The 22,577-nt window shown below is 54.1% G+C and overlaps 1 protein-coding gene across 1 annotated transcript; it reads right to left on the bottom strand.

Annotated features, from left to right (window-relative positions):
• Positions 1-809: 809 nt before the first annotated feature.
• LIPM (lipase family member M) lies at positions 810-14,341 on the bottom strand. Its single transcript, XM_026014800.2, has 9 exons — positions 14,074-14,341; positions 12,035-12,152; positions 9,047-9,245; positions 8,174-8,283; positions 6,222-6,358; positions 5,641-5,787; positions 4,871-4,942; positions 3,720-3,791; positions 810-1,250 (listed from the first exon to the last, which is right to left on the bottom strand). The coding sequence occupies exons 1-9, from the start codon at positions 14,218-14,220 to the stop codon at positions 957-959; spliced, it is 1,296 nt and encodes a 431-aa protein (XP_025870585.2). The 5' UTR covers positions 14,221-14,341; the 3' UTR covers positions 810-956.
• Positions 14,342-22,577: the final 8,236 nt, after the last annotated feature.

Here is a 22,577-nt window from a genome sequence, read left to right as displayed (position 1 = left end):
AGGGGGGGGGCGGGCGCTTCCTCTGTGAACCTTCACCGGCCACGCACTCCAATAAAAGCCCGTGTCGTCCCGCTGGGAGTCTGCACGGAGGGGGAGGGGACGCGGCGCTGCCGCGGGGCTCGGGGCCTCCCCCCTTCCCCTCAAGAGCCGACCAGCCCTCTTGTCTTTGACTTTCATTTATTTGGGAGATGACGGGAGCGCAGCCAGGGGGCAGTGGGGTCGGGGAGGAGCCAGAGCCCACGCGGGACTTGTCCCGGGGCTGCGGGTCGCAGGCTGAGCCCAGGCACCCTGCTCGAGGGCCTCGAGCTCTGGGGCCGCAGGCCAAGGCCCCCCGACTTCGGGGGCTCCCGCAGCCGGACCCCTCCACCCTGCTGGTTCCTCTGTGCGAGGCCATTCCGCAGGCTGCGCTGTTCACCGGTAAAATCCAGAATATTTTATCCTCCCTCCTTCCTCCCTTTCCCTCCTCCCTCCCCCTCTTCTCTCTCCCTCCTCCCTCTCTCCTCCCTCCTCCCCTAAAGCAGCCCAGCACCCCAAGGTAGGCTCATGTCTCTGTGGCAACAAGGTGGAAATGCGTAGCGTATTCTGCCATGGTTCCAGCAATCCAGACTCAGGCCCTCCGTCTCTGTCCCAATCACTTATTCACTTGACCGTTTCAAAATTCTGGCTTGTGGGGGAGAAACCTGGAGAAGCCTGGAGAAACCTGGCAGGCTGCAGGTGCACCCGGAGGCCGTGGGGCGCCTTGGCTACCTCCTCCTGCCAGGGGAGACCCGCCCTTCCCGACAGGCCTTATGCAAGGACCCATGAAGTTCATCCAATGAGTATTTTAATTAGCTGAAAAAATTGCAAATGCCGGTTTTAGAGCCAAGGGCAGGAAGTCCTCCGCCCGCGCCTGGCCCCGCTTCCCCCAGGTCTGGGGGCCCTGCGAGTCCCGCCTGCGGCCCCCGCCCTGCAGCCTCCTAGGACTCGCCAGCCTCCGACGCCTCGCGGCTGGCCGCGCACGTGCCCGGGGACAGGCTGGCGTCGTCCCGCCTCATCAGGTGTATGATCTCGCTGTATAGACGCCGGGGTGCGTCCAAGCCCCAGATGAAATCCACATGTGCCCATTCAGGAATGTTCTTATGGTAGATGAGATTGGTCACCTCGGAGAGCAGGGCCTTCACATCCTCTGGGTTGGAAAGCCAGTCCTGGCCCCCCGTCCACATGGCAGTGGGGACCGTCATGTCCCTGACTTTGTACCTCACGGGCGTCGGCTGGAAGAAAGGGATGGTTGTAACTGGCGTTTCTAATGGTCACCCTCGGGGTTCCAAGCCCAACGACTAATATTTCAAGTAAACAGTAAAAATACACCCTGGGCAACGGGGAAGGGTCCCGGGCACGCAGGAGGGGGGTGGCCCCCGGTGTGCTCAGCCCCTCCGTGCGGGTCCCGCTCACTCCGGGTGCCTTGCCTGCAATGGGGGGACCCTAGCCATGAGGAAGTGAGGGACAAAGCTCGCGGTCGGGGGTCCCCTCCATCTTGAATGAATTTCCCATCGTCCCCCATGAACAAACGCGGACCCCGAGAGGGACACTTCACGAACTTCACGAGGCCCGAGGGACAGAGGTTCTTGGGACACAGGCCAGAGGCTGGAGCCCCGAGGGGGCCACGGGGTCTCCACACAGACTCTGCAGGAGAACGGAAGGCCCCCGGGCAGCCCCCGCTCCAAACCCTGCGTCAAGCACCCCGGAACCCAGTGGTTTCAGGGGAGGGGAGGTCCACACCTGGGGGGCTTTGGAGGGCCTGGGAGAGGCCTGGGGGAGGGACACGGGGCGCCCAGGGGCCCTGGGGGGCCGGGGGGGACATGGGGGCATCTGAGGGGTCTAGGAGGGCCTGGGAGGAGGGCCTGGGGAGGTCTCCGGGGTCTGTGGGTGGACTGGGGGTGGCCTGGAGGGGTCTGGGGGCCCTGGGGGCCCTGGAGGGGACATGGGGAAGCCTGAGGGGTCTGGGAGGGCCTGGGGTAGCCTGGGGAGGTCTGGGGGTGTCGATGGGTGGCCTGGGGGTGGCCTGGAGGGGTCTGGAAGAGCCTGCGGGGCCTGGGGGGGAACAAGGGGGTGCCTGAGGGGTCTGGGAGGGCCTGGGAGAGGACTGGAGAGGCCTGGGGGGTCTTGGAGAGCCTGGGGGAACATGAGGGTGGCCTGGGGGGGCCTGGGAGGGCCTAGGGGTCATGGGGGTACATGGAGGAGACATGGGGAGCCCAGGGGCCTGGAGGGGGCTGAGCAGGCCCCAGGGGGGTCCAGGTGGGTCTGGGGGGCCTGTGAGGGCCTGGGGAGCCCACGGGACCCGGGGAGGCCTGGGGGTCCTTGCACTTCCCACCGCCCGCCCTCCGCTCCCCTGCCAGCTGCCCGGCCCGACTCACAGGCCTTCGTGCTGATCGTGCGCCCAGCGGCCCAGACGTGCCTGAGCTCTGGGGCTGTGTGGCCGGGGCCGCGCCCAAGGGGACGCGGTGAGGAGCTCCCATTAGAGCCGGCGGCCCGGCGGCCTGAGGGAGACCCGGCTCAGCTGGGCCCGACGGCTGCCCCCCGTCCTTCCCCGGGGTCTACATAGCCTGAGCTGCTTGCTCCAGCAGCTGACACACGGACACTGGTGGTTTAAGACCCTTCTGGGGGTGCATCGCTTCCTCCAAAGACACGTTTTAGGGACCAGCCAACAAGGACCTGATGCCAGGGAGTGGACACCCACGCCAAGCCTCCTGGTCTGGGTGCTGCCCGTGGGGACCTGGGTGATGCAGGCGGCAGAGGATCCAGCTGATCTGGGCCCGTCTGCCCATGTTCTGGGCTTTGCGGCCTAGGCTGCCATGGGGAGGGGATGTCCTGCAGCCACATTCTCAGGAGCTGGCCCCTGGCCACACCAGGCTCCCTCCGGCTTTAGGGCCGTGTGGTGGGCACCTGTTTGCAGCCTCACACGAGCTAACAACGACCTCCAGTCGGGACCTTCTGCTCAGAGGAGTACGATGCCTGTTTCTGAGTCCCCGCAGCTGTTCATTTGATTCCAGAGCATTGACTGGGCATTTTCTTAGATGATGTAATGACTTTTCATATTTTTCACTCGCAAATTACAGATGCATTAAAAGTGTGATTAGCAGAACTTTTAAGGATCGTCTGGTCCAATAATAATAATAATGTTTAAATAATTTGAGTAAATAAATATTTGGATGAAATAAATTAAGTGATTTTGAGTAAATTATTATTATTATTACTATTATTATTTAAAATAAGCTCCACATCCAGCATGGAGCCCAATGTGGGGCTTGAACTCATGACCCTGCGATCAAGACCTGAGCTAAGATCAAGAGTTGGACACCCAACTGACTGAGCCACCCAGGCGCCCGTAACCCAATGATTTTTAAGGATAAAGACCTGGGGGACAGCGGAATGGTAGCAGCCTGTCCATGACCCCACAGCGGTAGTGCCTCACCCCTGCCGTCCCCCCTGGATCCCTCCAGCCACCACACAGGGCACGCTCTTCCCTTCGCCGCCGGGTCTTGCTCCCTAGAACCCACCTCCCCCATCGGGAGCATCGTCCTACTCCATCCTGAAAGCAGGAAGCCTCTTGGCCGAGCTGCGAACTTCTCTAGTTTCAAATGCAATCAAGCCCGAACTCGTATTTTATTTCCTCCGCTACAAAAACCTGTCACTACAATGTCCCCCTCATTCACCTCAGAACAATGCGTTGACTTTCTTACCTGATTGCCTTTCTCCAGATTTTTGGTTTCACTCCCCCAGTCAAATGCCCGGAGCTCCCCAGAATTCACTGCCTGAAAGGAAAGTACATCGATGGGACCTTAGAATGCACGCCGGGTAGGGGGGGTCGTGAGCGGAAGCGGAGGGCAGAAGCTGAGCCTCTCTTCCGCTCGGTGTTAGGACAAACCTCAAGAAGCTAAGGCAAGAGGCGGGCCCCTGGGGCACAAGAAGGTCCGGAGAAGCCCCGGCCACCAGGTCCTGGGGGCCCCGCCGACCCCCGCGGGCTGCGAGGAGCGGCCCCTGAGCTGGGCCAGGGGCTGACGCTGGGAGGAAACCCAACCCAAGTCAGAACTCTTCACACTTTTGAACATAGGTCTCCGTCCTGTCCCCACTCCTTACACACGTACGCGCACTCATTCGGCCTTGGGGGAACTCCGGGCTCTGAGTCCCCAGAGAAACAGGACCGGTGTTCGTGACTTTTAAGTTCAGTGTTGTTAAACCTCTCTGCTTGAACTGGGGGCCTTCCCGGCTTTTTTCAACAAAGCTGTGGTTGTAGCAGGCGAGCATCTAAGGTCAACCGTGCTCGAGCTCCGTCTTTACCTGTCCTATTTCCACAGCAAATCAGTCACTCCCCCGTGTCGCCTACAGTGAGCAGGATCAGGGGCAGCGCTCCCGCGTGTGCGAGGGCATCATCAACACCCACTGCCCCTGAGTGGATTCCGCGGGGTCCGGGATCTGCCCCACTGGCCCCAGAGATGGTCCTGGGACTGACGATGGGACCCTCGCCCCTGGGGCCTGCAGCCAAAGGGCTCCCGTGAGTTAGATCCTGCCTTTGCTGGAGGAACCGCGAAAAGAGTGAAAATGCACTCTCCTGCCCCACGCGTGAGGTGGCTCGAGGCAGACAGAGATCTCCCTGGACCATCTGAAGTCACTCACTCAAGGTCCCCCAAGGATTCCTGGGGCCAGCCCTTCCCCCCATCTCCTGAGAAGGTTCCATGTTCTAGATCGAATTCACGGTCGAGACAGCATTGACGAGATCGTGTTCCATCTTGGAATAATTGTGAAGTAACACTGGGGCTGTCGAAAGGACATCCTTTGCTCCAGACAAAATGCACAAAGACCCTCGGAGAGACTACAAGGTGGGCATTCCTACCTGGCTCCAGTGTAGGATATTTTGCACAGACGTTCCAGCAAGAGTGTGAGCGACGTACACATTTGCTCGGCTCTGTAACAAAACACGAGTGGTTTGTGGGGGCCCGAGAGCTCACAAGACGTGCGCTGACACCTCTGGGGTGTTACACTAAGAAATGGAAACATCATTAAGTGACTCCTAACTCTGGGAAACGAACTAGGGGTGGTGGAAGGGGAGGAGGGCGGGAGGTGGGAGTGACTGGTTGGCGGGCACTGAGGGGGGCACTTGGTGGGATGAGCACTGGGTGTTATTCTGTATGTTGGCAAATTGAACACCAATAAAAAATAAATTATTATTTAAAAAAAAGTGATAGCAAGGATTCACCAAACCGTACTACACACGTGTGCATGGATAAGAGATGCCACTGAATGTGCTCCTGGGGGTTTCTGTTGTCATCCAAGAAGAGATTCTCTTTAGGCAAACTTTACTAGGGACAGAGGTTGAGCGTCTGCCTTCAGCTCAGGGTGTGACTTCAGGTTCCCGGGATGGAGTCCCCATGTTGGGCTCCCCACCAGGAGCCTGTGTCTCCCTCTGCCTGCATCCCTGCCTCTCTCTCTGGGCCTCTCATGAATAAATAAAATCTTAGAAAAAAAAAAAGTTTGCTAGAATAATTAAGATGAAGGCTCTAGAACTGGGTCTGTATTCACGGCACTCGCCCACCCTCAGTACGTGAGACAGGTCACTCCTCGCTTGGCTTTGGAAAACGAAGCATTTACTAGGCTCCCACTTACCATGTTCATGTTGTTGGTGTTAAATCCTCCCATAAGTAGCAAGACGTTGCTACAGATCTGATCGATAATCATCTGGCCACACAGGTAAATAGCAAACTGTCTGAAGAATCTGGTCTGGTACAGAAATTCTTTCTTACCAAACAGTCCCTGCAAAAACATGACGCAGAAGAGTAGTCATGACATCATGGCCAGGAAGACGTGAATCCAATTCAGTCTAACATTCTTCAGTTTACGACGGAGTTCCATCCCCTGTAAACCCGTCATGAGTTGGAAACATCATGAAGTCGAAACCGGGGACTGCGGAGGCTGCCCAGCATCACGGGAGAGGTCTGGCCCCAATATCTCTAGCCCAGGAGAAGATCAACATTCAAAATTTCAAGTATGGTTTCTACTGGACGTGTATCGTTTTTGCACCATCATAAAGCCCCAAAATCATTAAGTTGAGCTACTCTAAGCCCAAAAATCATTAAGTTGAGCTACTCTAAGCCCAAAAATCATTAAGTTGAGCCACTCTATGTCTTAGCAAATAGGGTTGGAGGACTCATCTACGCAGACAAGGAATTATCCGAGGAGTCACATACCTTGATCATCATATCCGGGAGCAGCAAAAACTTGGTGCCAGGGCTTTTCGCATATTTAACAGTGGCTATGGGCGCTAACGCAAAATACATTTTGACTTTCTGAGCCAGTTCTGGCATGATGGAGAAAGCAATAAAGCCTACGAGAGGAGAGATAGGTCAGTGTGGATATCGCATAGCCTAGAACCCGTAAGACGCTGATTTTACTTTTACCAAGTTATTTCAGTAACGACACGTGCTCCTGATTTAGGTGTCCTAGGAACGTGTAAGCCCCAACACCTCAGCGCTCCCTACAGTGCCTGGCACGTACCCTCCAGCTAGTAGGTTCTGCTTGCATTACGGGGTCGAGCTATTGGGGCCAACGGTGCAGACTCTACGTAGATGCACATGGAGAAGCAACTGTGCCCTGGACACTCCTCAGGGGACTGTCATGGCTCTCACCTCATCGAAGTACCAAACTCTCGTGAGGTGTTTTTGGCAAATCTCTACCCTGCAGCGAAGGAAAGGGAGGAGAGCCCAGCTGCCTCGCTGGTCGGCGACAAGCACGTTCTGAGATGCAGGGGGTGTGGGGCTGGTAGGATGGTCTCCCTGATGCCCACCTTTCCCGGAACCCCAACTGTGATGTGATCCCATAGACAAATCGTCTACAGAACTGGGTCCCAATGCTTATCTTTGTGCTAGACCAGGTCTAGGACCCTGGCTAAATCGGGCTGGCCTCTGGGCCCGTGAGAGTCTCTGAGCTACCGCCGCCCAAGGACCATCTCCATGGAGCCCCAGGGGGAAAAAAGGCCATCGCTTGACACCCAGCCATGGTCACCGTCTCTGAAGGGCTCTACGTCCGTGCATCTCCGTCTAGGCTGACGTTTGCAGCCCGAGTGGTAGGGGAACCTGGAGACGGAAACTTGGGTCACGTGACTTCCTCCAGTTGCGGGAGGAGAGGGGGTATTTGTGTCTCCATTTTCCCCTCCACGTGATCAGGTTGGCAGCCATACGCAGCTGTGCCGTTGGGAGGACGGGCTGGGGCTCCGTCAGACCATATTCCCGCTGGCCTGCGACCCTATTAGAGCTGCCCTCAGATGTCAGCTTTGAGGACTCGAGCTAACCTCTCCCAGCAAAGCGCGTTCAAGTCCTACAGGGAAGCGGCCGCGTGGCCGACGGCCAGAGGGATCCTAGGAGCTTTTGCCCCCTTCCCCATCTCGAAGCAGCCTTTGGCCTCATCATTGGCACCTTTGTCTCGATGTCAAGCTGGGCAGTGTGAGTGTAGAGAAGAGACAGTCTCACCAGCCCCCGGACCTCGGGGCAGCCCAGGCCTTAGTACCCCGGCTTTCTGGAAGTGCGTGGTGAGGCGGGGCGCCACCAGAGCCGGCTCAGGATGTGGAAAACCCCGAGAGGAAATGGGAAAGTCGGAGAGCACTGGGGGCGGGGGGACAGAGCGGGGGGGACGGGGTAGCTGGGCCACGGACAGGAGGGAGGGTGCACCGGGGTTTCGGCTCACCGCCCTCTACCTCGGGCACCAGTAATACATTATATGGGGATTAGTTGACTTTAAATTAAAAAATATATTTAAAATAAGGAAGTAAACCAGTGCACTGATCGGCTGCCCTGAGTTCCAGGGGGCATGTGCCCGCCTGGCTTCCTGGAATCCCATACCCAGGACTCCCCCGCCGGGTTGGCTTGAGGCCCGTGGAGCGCACCGGGCCGCTCTGCTCCTGCCTTGTCCACGGGTGCTTCGCTCAGGGGTTCACCTTGCAGGTGGAGGAGCCACATGTCACTTAACCCCCCTGCCACCGCCGTTGCCTCCAGCGCCCCGGCCCTTCCCGTGTCCCCCGCTTCCAGTCCTCAGGGCCAGCGAGGCGGGCAGGGCCAGGGCCAAGGGAAGGTGGGCGCCGGGCCCCAGGCCCCGCCGTCGCCCCCGCCCGCACCCCTGACCCTGCACCTGCCCCCCGGGAACCTACCCATGGTGGTGCCCTGTGAATAGCCGACATAATAGATCTTTTCCTGGCCGCTTTTCTGCAAAATAAAGTTTATGACTGCAGGAAGATCAAACCTAGCCATCTCATCATAACTACAAGGGGAAAAGACAAAGTCAAGTGAAAAATTAGAATCAGAAACAACGAAGGCAGCCCCCCCGGGGGTTACAAACAGGCCCTGAGTGTGCCCCACTGGCTTGCGGCTGTGCCCCCCGGGGCCCTCACACGCGACACATGGTGTAGCTGGACCCGTGCACCATTTGCACTCTCTGCACACGGCGGTTTTCTGCAGACGGCGTCACGTGACCCGCCGCCCTGGGGGCACCCTGCTGCGCCCCAGTGGAACCCCACCTGGCCCAACAGATCATCCCATAGGGAAGGGCCTGACATGCCTCGGGGGCCTCCCTGTGCGGCTGTGGATAAGGAGTGGGTTAAATGCCAATAGGTCATTAAAACCCTTTTGTAGACCGACCGTGACATACGTGACATACGGATCAGCCGCATTAAGTCCCTAGGGCCGAACGGCTTTCCCTATGTCTCTAAGGTTGCCTGATGGCGGTTCTTTCTGGGGGTCACAGTCCGGTCAGTACCCGAGGGGTGTTAGTCCTGGGTCCGCACCCACGGGGACGTGGGCCTGCACCTTGTCTCAAGCCCTGACCCCAACCACCACTGTCGTCCTATTAGCCAGACCCCTTCTTCCGTTGGAGAAACCCAGTCCTCCCCAAAGAGTCGCTCACTAACTAAAGCAATTGGGGAGATCGCGGTAGGGTGTTGGCGACCCGACCGAAGAGAATCATCCGAGTGCGAGAGGCCAGATTCGACCCCGCGTCCACCTCCACTCTCAGGACCGTGCTGTACCTGAAAGCCCAGAACTCATCTTGGTCTATGGAGAGGGTCTTGTGCTTCCGGGACCAGGTGTTGCCCCTGCTGTTCCCCAGCCACACGTCAAAACCGGCGTCGGCCAGGATGAAGCCCAGGCTGTTGTTGGGCAGGTTGGAGATCCAGTTGCTGGCGTCCCCCAGCAGGCCATGCTGCAGCAACACCACTGGCCGGGGCCCTGCGTGCAAGAGACTTCAGCTGGGAGGCGTGGCCTCCATCTTCCTGGCCCCCCTTGAGCGTGCAAGCTCTGGGGTCCAACACGCCTGTGTTTGCCTGTGGATTGAGCGGCTTGCTAGATCGACTGTGTTAGTTGGTCACTTAACCTGTCTGTGTCTTGATTTCCTCAACAGAAAAAAACAGGAATTTCATTAGGATTAAGTAAAACAGTGCGCAGGGAGCAGAGGTGACAGTGCCCAGGACGCGCCATGTCCCAGCGATCAGGGCGCTCACGTAACCATGAATATAATATGTTGCACAATGGTCAACGTATGCACGGTTGTATTATAGGATAAAGGTACCTGTGCGTGTGTGTGGCGTCTATACCGAGGGTGCAATGGTTTAACGACGACCCTTCATGTCAAAAAGAGTGACAAGGCAGCTGGAAGGAGCCCCCACACTCCAAGTATGAGAAAATTTGAGGCTCAGAATAAATATTGGTAACAATAAATCACCCCCGTCGCCGCCCGGTGAATGCATTAAGAGCGCCCGGGTCGAAGGGCGCCAACCGTGGGGCGGGCCGCAGTGGGCTCACGACGCCATGTGGCGAGGGCCCGGCTACGCCTCTGCGGTGTCCCCACCCCGGGGCCTGGGGAACCTGGGACGTACCCCCCCGCCCCCCACCACCGGCCTCCTTCCCAGCATCCAGGTGGAAAGCGCCAGGAAGTCAGGCACACAGAGGGGCACGGGATGGGCACCACGCGTGGCTCGGCGCTCATGACCCAATTCCCTACTCCCGGGGACGTGCTGCAAGGACACAGGAGAACGGCCTTCTCTCTAAGGGGGTGCACAGGCCAAGCCCCGAGAGCTTCCCCGGGAGACCCCTGCAAGCTGCAGAAGCAATACCTGCCACCAGAGGGGACTGTCCTTCCCCAACCGGACCCAACCCAGGGACGGTCCCCCCAGCTCCCAAACCCCGAAACCGGGGTGACCAGTTGGGGGAGGTTAGCAGGATGTGAGCAGAGAAGCTCTGCCTGGGAACGGGGCTGCGGGGGCCCTAGCTGGGGTGCCACTCGGTGCCCCCGGGAGCTGTGCTTGCTCACCTCCCGGCAGCTGGAGCTCAGCGAACGTTCCCTCTGCAGCTGCAGGCTCCCGTGTGCTTGTGCAAGACCCATTCACTCACTCACCCCACGCACACGTATGGGCGCCTGCGTGTGTTCTGCACGCTTTTAGGCACTGGCTGTACGGCCTTCCACGAAATGGAGAAGATCCCGGCTCCCGGAGAGGTGACCTTCTGATCGGGGGAGACAGCCAATGAGCCAGCACGTGTGTGTCCTAGCAGGTGGTAGGTGCTCGGGGGAAGGAACGAGGACACGGGGCCAGACCCCGCCGGGGGGCACGGTGCTGCCGTTTTCAAAGGGGTGCTCAGGGAAAGAGCGCGATGGAGAGCACCCGCACGAGGCCCAGGCCAGGGCGCAGGACCCCACGGCAAGAACCGTGTGTCCAAATGCACTGAGGTTGGCTCATGCTCCACATGTAGGACACCAAGGGCAGCTGGGCAGTTGGTATTTAAAAAAATCCGGTTTTCGGGACACCTGATGGCTCCGTGGCGGAGCGTCTGCCTTCAGCCCAGGGCGTGACCTCGGGGTCCCGGGATCGAGTCCCACGTCGGGCTCCCTCTGCTTCTCCCTCTGCCTGGGTCTCTGCCTCTCTCTCTCTGTGTCTCTTGTGAATAGATACATAATTTTTTTTTAAAGATGGTTTTCAAAAAAGCTGCAAACGGGCAAATTGGAATGCAACAGAACCCTGCAGCTTGTTGGCCCCGAAAATGACAGCATCCGCCTGACCTGCTCCGGTCCCAGTTAAGAAATGGGTCAGAGTGGCGGGCAGGTCTCTGCAGGTTTCACAACCTTCTAGCAAAGTGCCGGCCTGGGCTCCCGGACAGGTTGCCCAAGCTCTGTGAGCGGCAGTTTCTCCAGGTTATTGTGAATGTTAAATGCGATGGATGCAAATAGAGCCCGCAGCATCGTAGCTGGCGTCCAGAGGGTCCTACCGGGTGTCCTCATGACATGGCGCAGCTGCTGCGGTCAACGTAGACCCACAGCACCCAAAGGCACAGAGCACACGCTCACTGGTGACGACCATGAATTTTTTAAGCTGCCAATAGCTGAAAACCCCATATACCGAAAAAATGGGATTCTATGAATTGAAGGAATGCATCAAAAATAAAAAATACACACCTATTGCTTGATTCTTAAAACACTCCAGTGAAGCGCTGGGCAAGGCCTCAAATACTTAAAGGGCTATTTGGCTGGGGCTACAGGGTATGCGGGGTGTTGGCTGGGGATATGGGGTATGCGGGGTGTTGGCTGGGGATATGGGGTATGTGGGGTGTTGGCTGGGGCTACGGGGTCTGCGGGGAGGGCCCGGGCGCCGTGCTGGAGCTCGACTTCTTCATTAGCAGGGATCGGCATGGTCTGTTCAAGAGACCGTCCCTGGATGTTCCAGATTATCCACATGAGAGGGGTTTGGGGAATGGGTTAAGGCCTAGAAGGCATCAAGAAATGGAAATGGACCTGAAGGTCTTTTTTTTTTTTTTAAACAAACCCTATGTTTCTTTGAGATCATTGAGGATATTGGGGCCCACCGGGGCGGTGATGATGGGGTGGAGGAGAGAGCGAAGCTGCCTTCCGCTCAAGCAACGGGCCGCAGTCTGTCACAAGAACCCAGACCCCCATGCACACACTCAGGTCACGAGGGGATCCTCATTACCGACAGGTGGGCACGTGGGGTGCCCGGGGTGAACCATACCTGCATCCCTAGGTTGCGCCAGGCCTTGAGGAATTCGGTTAACAGAAAGGATGTACCCATCTTCCGTGACGACTTCATACTCCTCGCAGGGATAGCCTTGGTGTCGGATGATCTCACTCTGAGGGAAAAGCAGCGTCTTTTGAATTCAGGGCTGTGTGGCCGCGCTCTCAATGACCCAAAAGCAGCAAACTGGGATGCCCGGGGGGCTCCGCGGTGGAGTGTCTGCCGTCAGCCCAGGGCGTGACCCTGGAGTCCCGGGATCAAGTCCCACGTGGGGTCCCCGCAGGGAGCCTGCCTCTCCCTCTGCCTGGGTCTCTGCCTCTATCTCTCTCTCTCTCTCTCTGTGTCTCATGAATAAACAAATAAACTGTAAAAATGTAATGTGGAGACCGGGCTAGAACAACGGTTCCCTAAGTGTGGGCCCTGGATCGGGAGGGTCAGTGTCACTCGGGCGCCTGTTGGCTTCCACGCCAGCCTCGAGCTGGGGACTCTGAGGACGGGGCCCAGCACTTGCATTTCCATGGGCTCCTTTGGAAAGTCCGATTTGCTGTAATGTTCCAGAACCGGTCAGCCCGAGCTCGGGTGCCGGAGCGGGGGTGCGTGCCGGGATTCCCCGGGGACACGTACACGTACAGGGTCCCGGCTCGGTTCGGGGTGAGGGCCCAGGTCGTGGTAACGCAGCCAGTGGGGCATCCTGCCCAGGACAGCTTATGAGAAACTGTAGGTCATGAGTTCCCTACAGCTCTTTTCCGCCCTCGGGGTCTGTGGCTCTTAAGGGAACAGAAAGGCCCCCGGGGTCCCCCTGCTTAAATTTTAATCCTGGTTCTAACGCTATTACGCAAACCAGTTGGGCAACCTTGAGACAATTAGCAAACCTGTCCCCATTCCTCAGCGTAGTCACCTGCACTTTAGGGGTTCTTGCAAGGAACGTGGAGAGATAATGCCCTGGTAACACCCACCGGGTCCCCCGGCACACAGTAGGTCATCAGGGAGCATTGGGGACGACTGTAATTAAGAACCGCCCGCACGCTCTTGAGTAAGTCCTATAGGTTTGCAGACTTCAGCTGGAGAAGCCTTTTTTTTTCAGAGCCACTTTCCTAAATCCCTGACTCAGTTCCCCCTCTAAAGCCCCGAGAGCACCCTGCGAGGCACACCCAGGGAGAGGTTCGGGGAGACCGGCTAAACAGATTGCCTCTGTGCAATAAGGCAGAGGAATGTGTGTGGGATCCGCGGGCCGGCAGCCTCCCCTCCCCCGGGAGAGCTGTGATTATGGGCTACGTGCTCGGGCAGGCCCGGGCTGAAGTCGTGGCTCCGCCGCCTGCCGGGCTGCGGCCTCCCTTAGATTGCTTATACCCCTCGATCCCCTCGATCCCAAAAATAGGGACGACCCTACGTACCGACGGGGCCGAGCCTCAACAGCTCTCAGTCACGATGTCTCCTAGGGAGCGAGTCACACGATAGGGTGGGCGACCCTAAACTCAGCTCAAGAACTTGAGAGTAAGCCAGAAAGTCGGGGCGACTGAGAAGGCTAGTGCATCGTCTGTGAGTCGTGCTCACGCGAGGCTCTAGGTCCCCCTGTTGCCAGTCTATGGGGTACCCGATCAGGGAGGCGGAACGAAACCCCGGTTAGAATGGCACAGGACGCTCCTAGAAGCAGGTGTCCTGGCGGGAAGAAGGGCGGGATGAGAGCAAGCAGAAAAGGAACAAAAATCACCAAGGAAGTGGAAACGCCAGAGCTGGGTGTGGCCCAAGATGGGATTTCTCTGCTCCTGGAATGAACCTAAGAAGCCAAGAAAAAGTTAGATCGCGCCCCGCTCGGGGCAAAGGGATGAGGTCATTCACCTGGGTTTACTGAGTCTGTTCAAGGAGAACAAAGACTGGCCCGTCCCCGGGTTAGCGCATCACCGCCCAGCGAGCGAAAATCGCCACCGCGTCGCAGGGACGTGATACTAATGCAGGTAATGCCCGGGTGCAAGAGTGGGCACGCGAACCACTTCATTTCCCTCCAGACACGAAAAAAAAAAAACAAACCAACTTACGATATTCATGAACGCCTCTGGATCCACAGCTTTGGTCGGAAGACGTCCCGAATTCACGTTCCTCTGGAACAGATACGCCACCAGGATCAGAAGCCACATCTGCGTTCTGGGTGAGGTGGTCCACACTCTCGACAAGATCTTCGGCATGATCCAACATCTGCATGGATTCTGTGCCTGGCAGCGTAACGGCTGATCCCGATGCCGGAAGGATCTGCAGCTTTGAAACCCGTGTCCCCTGTGTTCCACCTATGGTTCCGAATTCAGAGGCAAATTCAATGGAAACATGGCCCAGGATGTCCCAATGCCATTGGGCCCCTCCCATCACTCACATCACCCGTCGTCACCAGCCCTCACCTTGCAGGTGTGTGGGACTTCCCTTGATGCCACCCGCAGTCACGTGCAGAGGAGGCAGCCCATAACCTGTTCCTCATCATCAGGAAATAGGAACCATAGGGAAGCTATGGAAGCTAACCCTAGGAATAGCTAATAGGGAAGATCATTTTTATTTTTATTTTTTTTTCCTTCCTTTTTATCTTTCTTGGAAGGCTGGAAAGATACGGTGTCGGCAGAGAACGTTCCAGGCTTCTACGGCCACATCCCAAGGCTTCGATGACCATTCCTTCACTGCAGACCATGAGTGGTTTTGTTGGACATGTCAAAAAATAAGGACATTCCCTCTTCCTGGCGATGGGTGAGATCCCTGATCGAGAGCAAATGACTCTTCCACGGGTGGGCCGCTTGCACGCGGCTCAGCCAGGCATATGCAGGAGGTTTTATTCTGAGTCATGAGCGCTGGCGAATGCCGGGGGACTCATTAGCCGGGTGCCTGGCGGGGAAATCATCTGCAGGAGCTACGTGGAGTTGCAGCCTAGTTACTTTTGGGGTCTAAATGTCCCAGTTGGGTCAACTGTGCGGCAGTGTGGGCACCCCCTTACCCGACTATTATGTAGACAGGCCAGGAGCACAGGTAAAGAATGGGTTAGAATTTAGGAAAAGAAGGGGCGCCGGAGGTGGCTCGGTCGGTGAGGCGTCTGCCTTCGGCTCGGGTCATGATCCCGGGGTCCTGGGGTCCAGCCCCGGGTCGGGCTCCCTGCTCCAAGGGGGTGGGGGTGGGGGGTCTGCTTCTCTGTCTCCCTCTTCCCCTCCCCGGGCTTGTGTTCTCTCTCTCTCTCTCTCTCTCTCTCTCTCTCAAATAAAGTCTTTAAAAAAAAAAAGTTTAAGGAAAAAACCCTTGTTATTTGAGATAATGTATCTCTTTGCCTGTACCCCAGCTTTGGAGCTGAGCTGGCACAGCCACTGCGAGCTGAGGCTCCTGGAACAGAGCCCGAGCAGGGGTGGATGGGCCTGCGGGAGCATGCCCGGCACTGGGTCCGGTGCCCATGAGGCCTGCAGCCTGCCCTGCACTGCCGGCTTCCCACGTCGCTGCCCGCCTCACCCGGCTCCGGGGAGTGGGGTCTGCACCCACGAGCGACCCTGACGTGCCCCACTCGGGCTCCAGGGGCCGTGAGCGGCGTGGACCTGTGCCGTGAGCAGCGTGGACCTGTGCCCGACGTCACTGGGTAGCTCGGGGCTGTGCCAGAGCCCCAAAACCAGAGGCTTCAACTCGTTGGTTTAGTATTTTCCCCACATGGGGGAAACGTGTAACATTTCGGGGTCCTCTTCCCCGAGTTCTTCCCCGAGGCCTGACAGCTGTGTCAGAAGAAATGAGGGCAGTCTCTGGGAATTCTCTCCCTCCGACTTCTCTCCTGGGGCCCCTGGGGAATCAGAGGTGAGCGCCTGCCTTGGGCTCAGGGCATGACCCCGGTCCCGGGATCCAGTCCTGCATTGGGGTTCCTGTTGGGAGCCTGCTTCTCCCTCTGCCTGGGTCTCCACCCCGCCCCCCTCATAAATAAATAAATAAATAAATAATCTAAAAAAAAAGAAAGAAAGAAAACAGCCACTCAGGGGCACCTGGGTGGCTCAGGCGGTTAAAGGGCCCCGTCATAGTCTAAAATGGGTTTTTACCTTGTCTGCACATATAGGCAGAGGCTCTGAGACCCCTACATCTTGAACGAGGGAAACGGATCTCCCCTAACGTGCGCTATGTATAAATCAATTCAATATCAAAATTACATGGAAGCAATAGGCCTCATAGGACAGAAATTAAAGAAAGATTAGGACACGGAGGACAAAGAATCAACACGTAGTCTTATCCAAGATGCACTATGTGTCAAAACTAAAAAAAAAAAAAAAAATGGAAGCACTGAGGGGGGCACTTGACGGGATGAGCACTGGGTGTTATTCTCTATGTTGGCAAATTGAACCCCAATAAAAAATAAATTTATGTTTAAAAAAAAAGGAAGCCGTTAAAACAAACAAAACAGGACAAAACCCCCAAAAGAGAAAACTGTAATGCAAGCGTAAAAAAATAAAATAAAATGAAGAAACCCCCCAACGTGGGAAAGAAGCCCTCTTCCGTGTTGAGTCGTGCGTTCCCCTAACCCTGAGCTGAGTCGTGCTGAAGTGGTTCCTGATCTTTTTCCTGCAGGCTGTGTAAGCTGCAGCCCTGAGTCCCCCAGAAAGTCGGAGTCTGTGCTCTGCAAATTACTGGAACGTCGGGATGCTCCAACTCTGGCCCGACCCTTCCTTTCTCACCAGGCCTTATCTGGATCCCCAAGGACACTCCAGGCCTTCAGGCAAGTGGCCTCCCAGTGTGTCCGACACGCTTGAAAATATGGGATTCTCATTTGGAAACCACTCGATACCTCTCCTCTGGATCCAACGACCCAGGATAGTTCTTTTTTTTAAGAAAATAAGAATTGTTTCCCATTAGGGATAAAGGTATTACATTCTAAAGCAAGGCATGGTTGATTTTTAAAAAAATTTAGAGTTCGGGGAAGATACTTAAAACATGATTGCAAAAGAAGACAACAGAATGTCCTTAGGATTACGTTAGGCGTCAGGACACCGCAGGGTTTTACAGGGACAGTTGCACAATATCGCGGTAGCTGGGTTGACAGAGGCGTAGCCGAAGACGTGGGTGAGTTTCTTTGTTTTTTTTTTTTTTTTTTTTAAGGTTTATTTATTTATTTGAGAGAGCACGAGAGCGAGCACGAGCAGGGGGAGAGGCAGAGGGAGCAGGATAGGCAGGCTCCCCGCGCACTGGGGAGCCCCAGGCGGGTCCCGATCTCAGGACCTGAGCTGGAACCAAGGCTGGACGTCCAAACAGCTGAGCCTCCCAGGCGACCCGATGTGGTTAACTTCTAAAGCCAAATAGTTGTACCCTACAAAAGTCCCCCCCCTCTCCGCTTTTGTCCGTCTGGAAAAGCATTTAGGTTGCCCCACTTCTGAGGGACGGCCTTGCCGGGGAGGCCGCTTCCCAGCGCCTCCCGCAGCCTCGTGCTGCAGGGTCTCTGCTGACACCCGACGCCGGCGCTGACCCGGTTGCAAGTCCTACTACTCGGGCATGAGCACCATTGTTCATCCGCATCCTCCTTAATCAGCTCCGCGTTTCGTGAATCTTTTTAATCGTGCCAGTCTGATGGGACCCAGGTGGCTTTGCACATTTTGTTTGCGTTTTCCTGAGTTAGAATGAACTTGGAAAATTTTCCTGTGTCCCGGCTCTTTGATTTCCCTTTACAAATCGCTCTTTCAGATTATTGACCTATTCTTTCTGCATTTTAAAAATGATTGGTTGGGCTTTGCATTTGTTTTTAAATGAATATTGATCTTTAGCTCATTCCACGTGCTGCTGGTATTTTCACGTTTTTCTCTTTCAAAATTGTGATTGTGGTCTCTTTCTTCCGTTCCCTTTTCATGCTACGGAGATGTCACCATGGTACAGAGCGAAGTCTCTTGAGGGCTTCCCTTGGGGCTTTTAGGTTTTCTGATTTTTTCCAAGACGAATTTTCTTTACCCCAAGGTTACAGAAATATATCCTCTCTATTTTCTAACATTTTCCCGATGCTTTTCATTTAGAACTCCAGACCGTTTGAAATTTATTTTTCAGTATGGGTGGGTATTGAATCTGGAATTTTTAAAATATAAGTAATTATCCAGTTTTACAAGTACAACTTCTCTTTTAGTCTTTTCTGATTCCACCGTGATGAACGACACCTTGACTTTTCCATCTTCTGTAATAAGCTCCGGAGGCCCCGGAGAGCTCACATGATTTTCCTGGAGCAACACGATGTTGTTTCGAGACAGCTTTTGGCAACGTCTGGAGCCGGTTCTGGTCCCCGGCACCCGGGGAGGTGCTACTGGCCCCAGTGGTAGAGGCCAGGGCTGACGCTAGACACCCTGCGGAGAACGTCTCCATGCAAGAAGCCCCGACACCTGGGTTGTGGAGTCTCATCCTAGAGTCCTGACAGCCTGTAAGTTTAGGTCTGAGAAGAAATTCTACTTGGAAAAGGCGTGTGAACACGTGTCACCATCAGTGTTCGGAGTGGCTGGCCTTCTGTATAGTCCATAAATCCTCCAAGCGTAGGGTGGCCTAAGAGCTGGGTATCAGGAGTCAGGGCTGCCTGGTTTCCTGGCGAGAAAAAACGCGACTCTTCACAGTGACTTCTGTGAGATCTCCTGCACACTCCACGCCCCTGCGTCCTAGTCTCCCCAGTTGCAGGACACCTGTCAGCTCCTTGGAACCATGGGTGCACATACTAGGACAGGTGCACATACTATGATGGGTGCACATACTATGACAGGTGCACATACTAGGACGGGTGCACATACTAGGACAGGTGCACATACTAGGACGGGTGCACATACTACGACAGGTGCACATACTAGGACGGGTGCACATACTACGACAGGTGCACATACTAGGACGGGTGCACATACTATGATGGGTGCACATACTAGGACGGGTGCACATACTACGACAGGTGCACATACTAGGACGGGTGCACATACTATGATGGGTGCACATACTAACTGCTCTTTTCCAAGCCCCAGCTTTGAGCGGCCCCGTGGCTGTGGCCCTGTGCCACACGCTCGTGGAGACCCCCTAAGAATCCTGTGATTGCTGACGCGGGTTTCTGTCCCCCCCAGACAGGCCGAACCAGGATCTCCAGGTATCTCCAGGTCTAGGAGCAGGGACCTGTGCCCTCATCAGGTGCCCCAGGTGGTTCCGAGGGTGAGCTGGGCTCGGGCCTCTGTGGGGCTGCACCCATGGGTCCCTGTGCGGCTGATTCTTGCAGAGGGACTCTCAGCTCGGGGGTGGTGTGGGGTGGGGATGGAATCCCGAGGGTGGGGTAGGACTGGAGCTTTCAGGCTTCAAGTTTTCCCTGTGTTCACCAGCACCAAAAAATGCAGTAAAAAGATGATTCATCATCTCCACGGCCTCTTGAGATTTTTAAAACTTACACAGGAAAATCGGGAGGGTTGAAGAAGCAAACACGCGGGTTACTCATTTCTATGACTGCTAATGATAGTTTATGTCCGCTCAGTTTTCTTTCATCTCCATGTGGACTTAAATATTAATTATCGTACATCGATAATCATTACATAGATAATTAACATTAATTATCGTACATCAGGGTGCATCTAACGAACCTATGTAGCTCAGCCTAGAGCCTAGGATCACGCGGATTTGGTCCGCATGATGCCAAGAAAGTGCTGGGAGCCCCCACACGCCGCCCGTGGAGGCATTTTGCAAATACTACGATAAATGGGCCTTTCCACGTTTATTGAGATGTTGAGCACCCAGGGCCACTCAATCCCAGAGACAGGAGGTTTGAGAATAGCAGTGAAGGGCTCCAACTTTCCAAACTGCTTCCAGGATAGCAAAATAATTTTCATAAGTAGCACTTAGGAAGGGACAACAAGTGGTTATCTTGAAACCTTTAGATTTTTAGCATCCCCCATTTTTGTTTTTGTTTTTTTTAGCTTTTAATAGATTTATTATACTGATCGGTCACATGATTTCCTAGAGAGCACGTCAAAGCAGGAAGAAGAATTTGAAGCAAACTGACAAAAATTCAGCATCCTGAAGGAAGACGTTTAGGATGAAAGAATTTGTAAGAAAAAAAAATCTGAGAGCTAGATAAACAGTTCGCTGGCGAAGAGCATTTTGGGGAAAGAACCCAGAGTATGTGTGAGGACGCTGTTTTTTTGTTGTTTTTGTTGTTGTTGTTTGTTTGTTTGTTTGACACTGTTAACCACGGGGACTTGTGACACGGACGTCCCGCCAACCTGCCATCCAGTGAGGACATTTATACAGAGAGATAAACCCAGCCGTCGTCAGTCGTAGGAGGCACTCACCAAGAAGGCAGCAAAGTAGCTTAGGAGCTGACCACACCGGCACCTCCATCCCCTGACACCTTTTTTCCCCTAATGATGAGAAATTCCTGCTTTGTTTTGTCATGAGACCTGAGGTTCCATGAATACAAAAGAACGTGGTTAGTGAGGCCAGTGATGTGGAAGGAGCACAAGAGGAGGAGTCAGGGTCTGGTGTCCCCGGGGAGCTGGTTGTGAGACCCTGGGGAATTCACCTCCCTCATGGAGGCCCTGGAGTCTATAAAATTCAGTTGAAACCACATCCGTAGTTTTCAAAATGAAATTCAGTAGTTTTCAAACTGTTTTGTTAGAGTCTGGTTTCTTTCTTTCTTTTTCTTTTTTTTCTTTTTTTTAAGAGAGTACAGCTGTCATGACATTTATTAAAAGGCATGCTACAATGCTATACTTGTTAGGACAAGAGATTAGAGATATCAAGCAATAGTCAGCAAATATACAAACTGAACGAAAATGGAATATATTATAGAGTACAGAAGCTTGAATTATCATGCACTATGCATTTAGAAAATATGTTATTTTTAATATTTTATCTTCTCTTTGCATTTATAACATAGTTCACTTAAACGATCACAGAATCCTTTTTTTTTTTTTTTTTTAAGATTTTATTTATTTATTCATGAGAGACACACAGAGAGAGGCAGAGACCCAGGCAGAGGGAGAAGCAGGCTCCATGCAGGGAGCCCGACGTGGGACTTGATCCCGGGACTCCGGGGTCACGCCCTGAGCCGGAGGCAGATGTTAAAGCACGAAGCCCCCCAGGGGCCCCAAGGAGTCTGGTTTCTGTGGAAGGGCTGCAAAAAGTCTGCTGACAGGGGCCTGTTTTCAGATGTAATTTTACTCATTTAAGTAACTTTGCTTCACACGTAATCGCAAATGTCTGTTTGTATATCAAAGTTCACATCGGCAGCTACGTCTTCCTTAACCTATGCTAGAAATGGAGAGGGGAATGTCCTGTGCTGTCTTGTAGAATTGAAAAGAATTAATGAGAAAGGAGAAAAAAATGAGTGAGAAATATCAGAAAGGGAGACAAAGACTCCTAACTCTGGGAAACGAACTAGAGGTGGTAAGAGGGGAGGTGGGCGGGGGGTGGGGGTGACTGGGTGACGGGCACTGAGGGGGGCACTTGACGGGATGAGCACTGGGTGTTATTCTGTATGTTGGCAAATTGAACACCAATAAAAAATAAATTTATAAAAAAATTAAAAAAATAAAATCATCTCACATACTAAAAAGAAAAGAAATGAGGTTATTTAAAACCTCTTCATTGTTTAAAAAACAGTTATGACTTCAGCTACTTTTGTGTGCAGATTTTATCATGTCCTATTGCTCTGTTTTGTCGCGTATAAGCCACGGGTATTCCCTGGAGTGCTGTTGCTCATACGAATTGCTAATTCTGAGGATTATCAAACTAACTTCATCCTTATTGCTTCATAATGGCTGAAGATTATAAATGTGCATTTATACAGTAAACTTAGACTCACCACCTACTATTCATTGATTTTACACGTGTTGGAGCCTTAGGTCACATTTTTGTTTGAAAAGATTTTTTTTGTTGGCAAATTGAACTCCAATAAAAAAATAAAAAAAAATAAAACTATTTGCAACAGGAAAAAAAAAAAGATTTTTTTTTTGTTCTAAAACTGTTTTAAAATCACTGGAAGAGGTCAGCCCGGGTGGCTCAGTGGTTTAGTGCCGCCTTCAGCTCCGGGCCTGATCCTGGAGACCCGGGATCGAGTCCCACGTCGGGCTCCCTGCATGGAGCCTGCTTCTCCCTCTGCCTGTGTCTCTGCCTCTCTCTCTCTGTGTCTTTCATGAATAAATAAATAAAATCTTTAAAAATAAAAAAATTAAAAAAAATCACTGGAAGAGGTGGTTGGTGCGGTCTCTTCTCTGACATTCTATCGAGGTCCTTCTTGAAAACATTAGAAATGCTGTCAGCCTTTAAGATTCTGGAAATGTTGATGATAAGCAGTAGAGCAATGGCTGGGGATTAATTTAGTCCAGGAGCACTTCGGACATTTGGGCTTGGGTGGACTCAGAGCAGCGTGAAGCAGCACAAATCCTCACATAGAGAGAGGGTTCCCCGGAGACATGGAAGTGGTGGAGCTGTACTTTCCCCGGCCGGCACCTGCCAAAGCCCATGGTTGACTCTGCTTCTTTATTTTTGATTTTTAATTTAATTTAAATTTTTATTTTTTTGAGGGGAGGACGTGGAGGGGCCAAGGGAGAAG

Source organism: Vulpes vulpes, chromosome 10, assembly GCF_048418805.1.
Source record: "Vulpes vulpes isolate BD-2025 chromosome 10, VulVul3, whole genome shotgun sequence".
Classification (NCBI taxonomy): domain Eukaryota; kingdom Metazoa; phylum Chordata; class Mammalia; order Carnivora; family Canidae; genus Vulpes; species Vulpes vulpes.
This window is presented reverse-complemented; position numbering and strand designations above follow the sequence as displayed.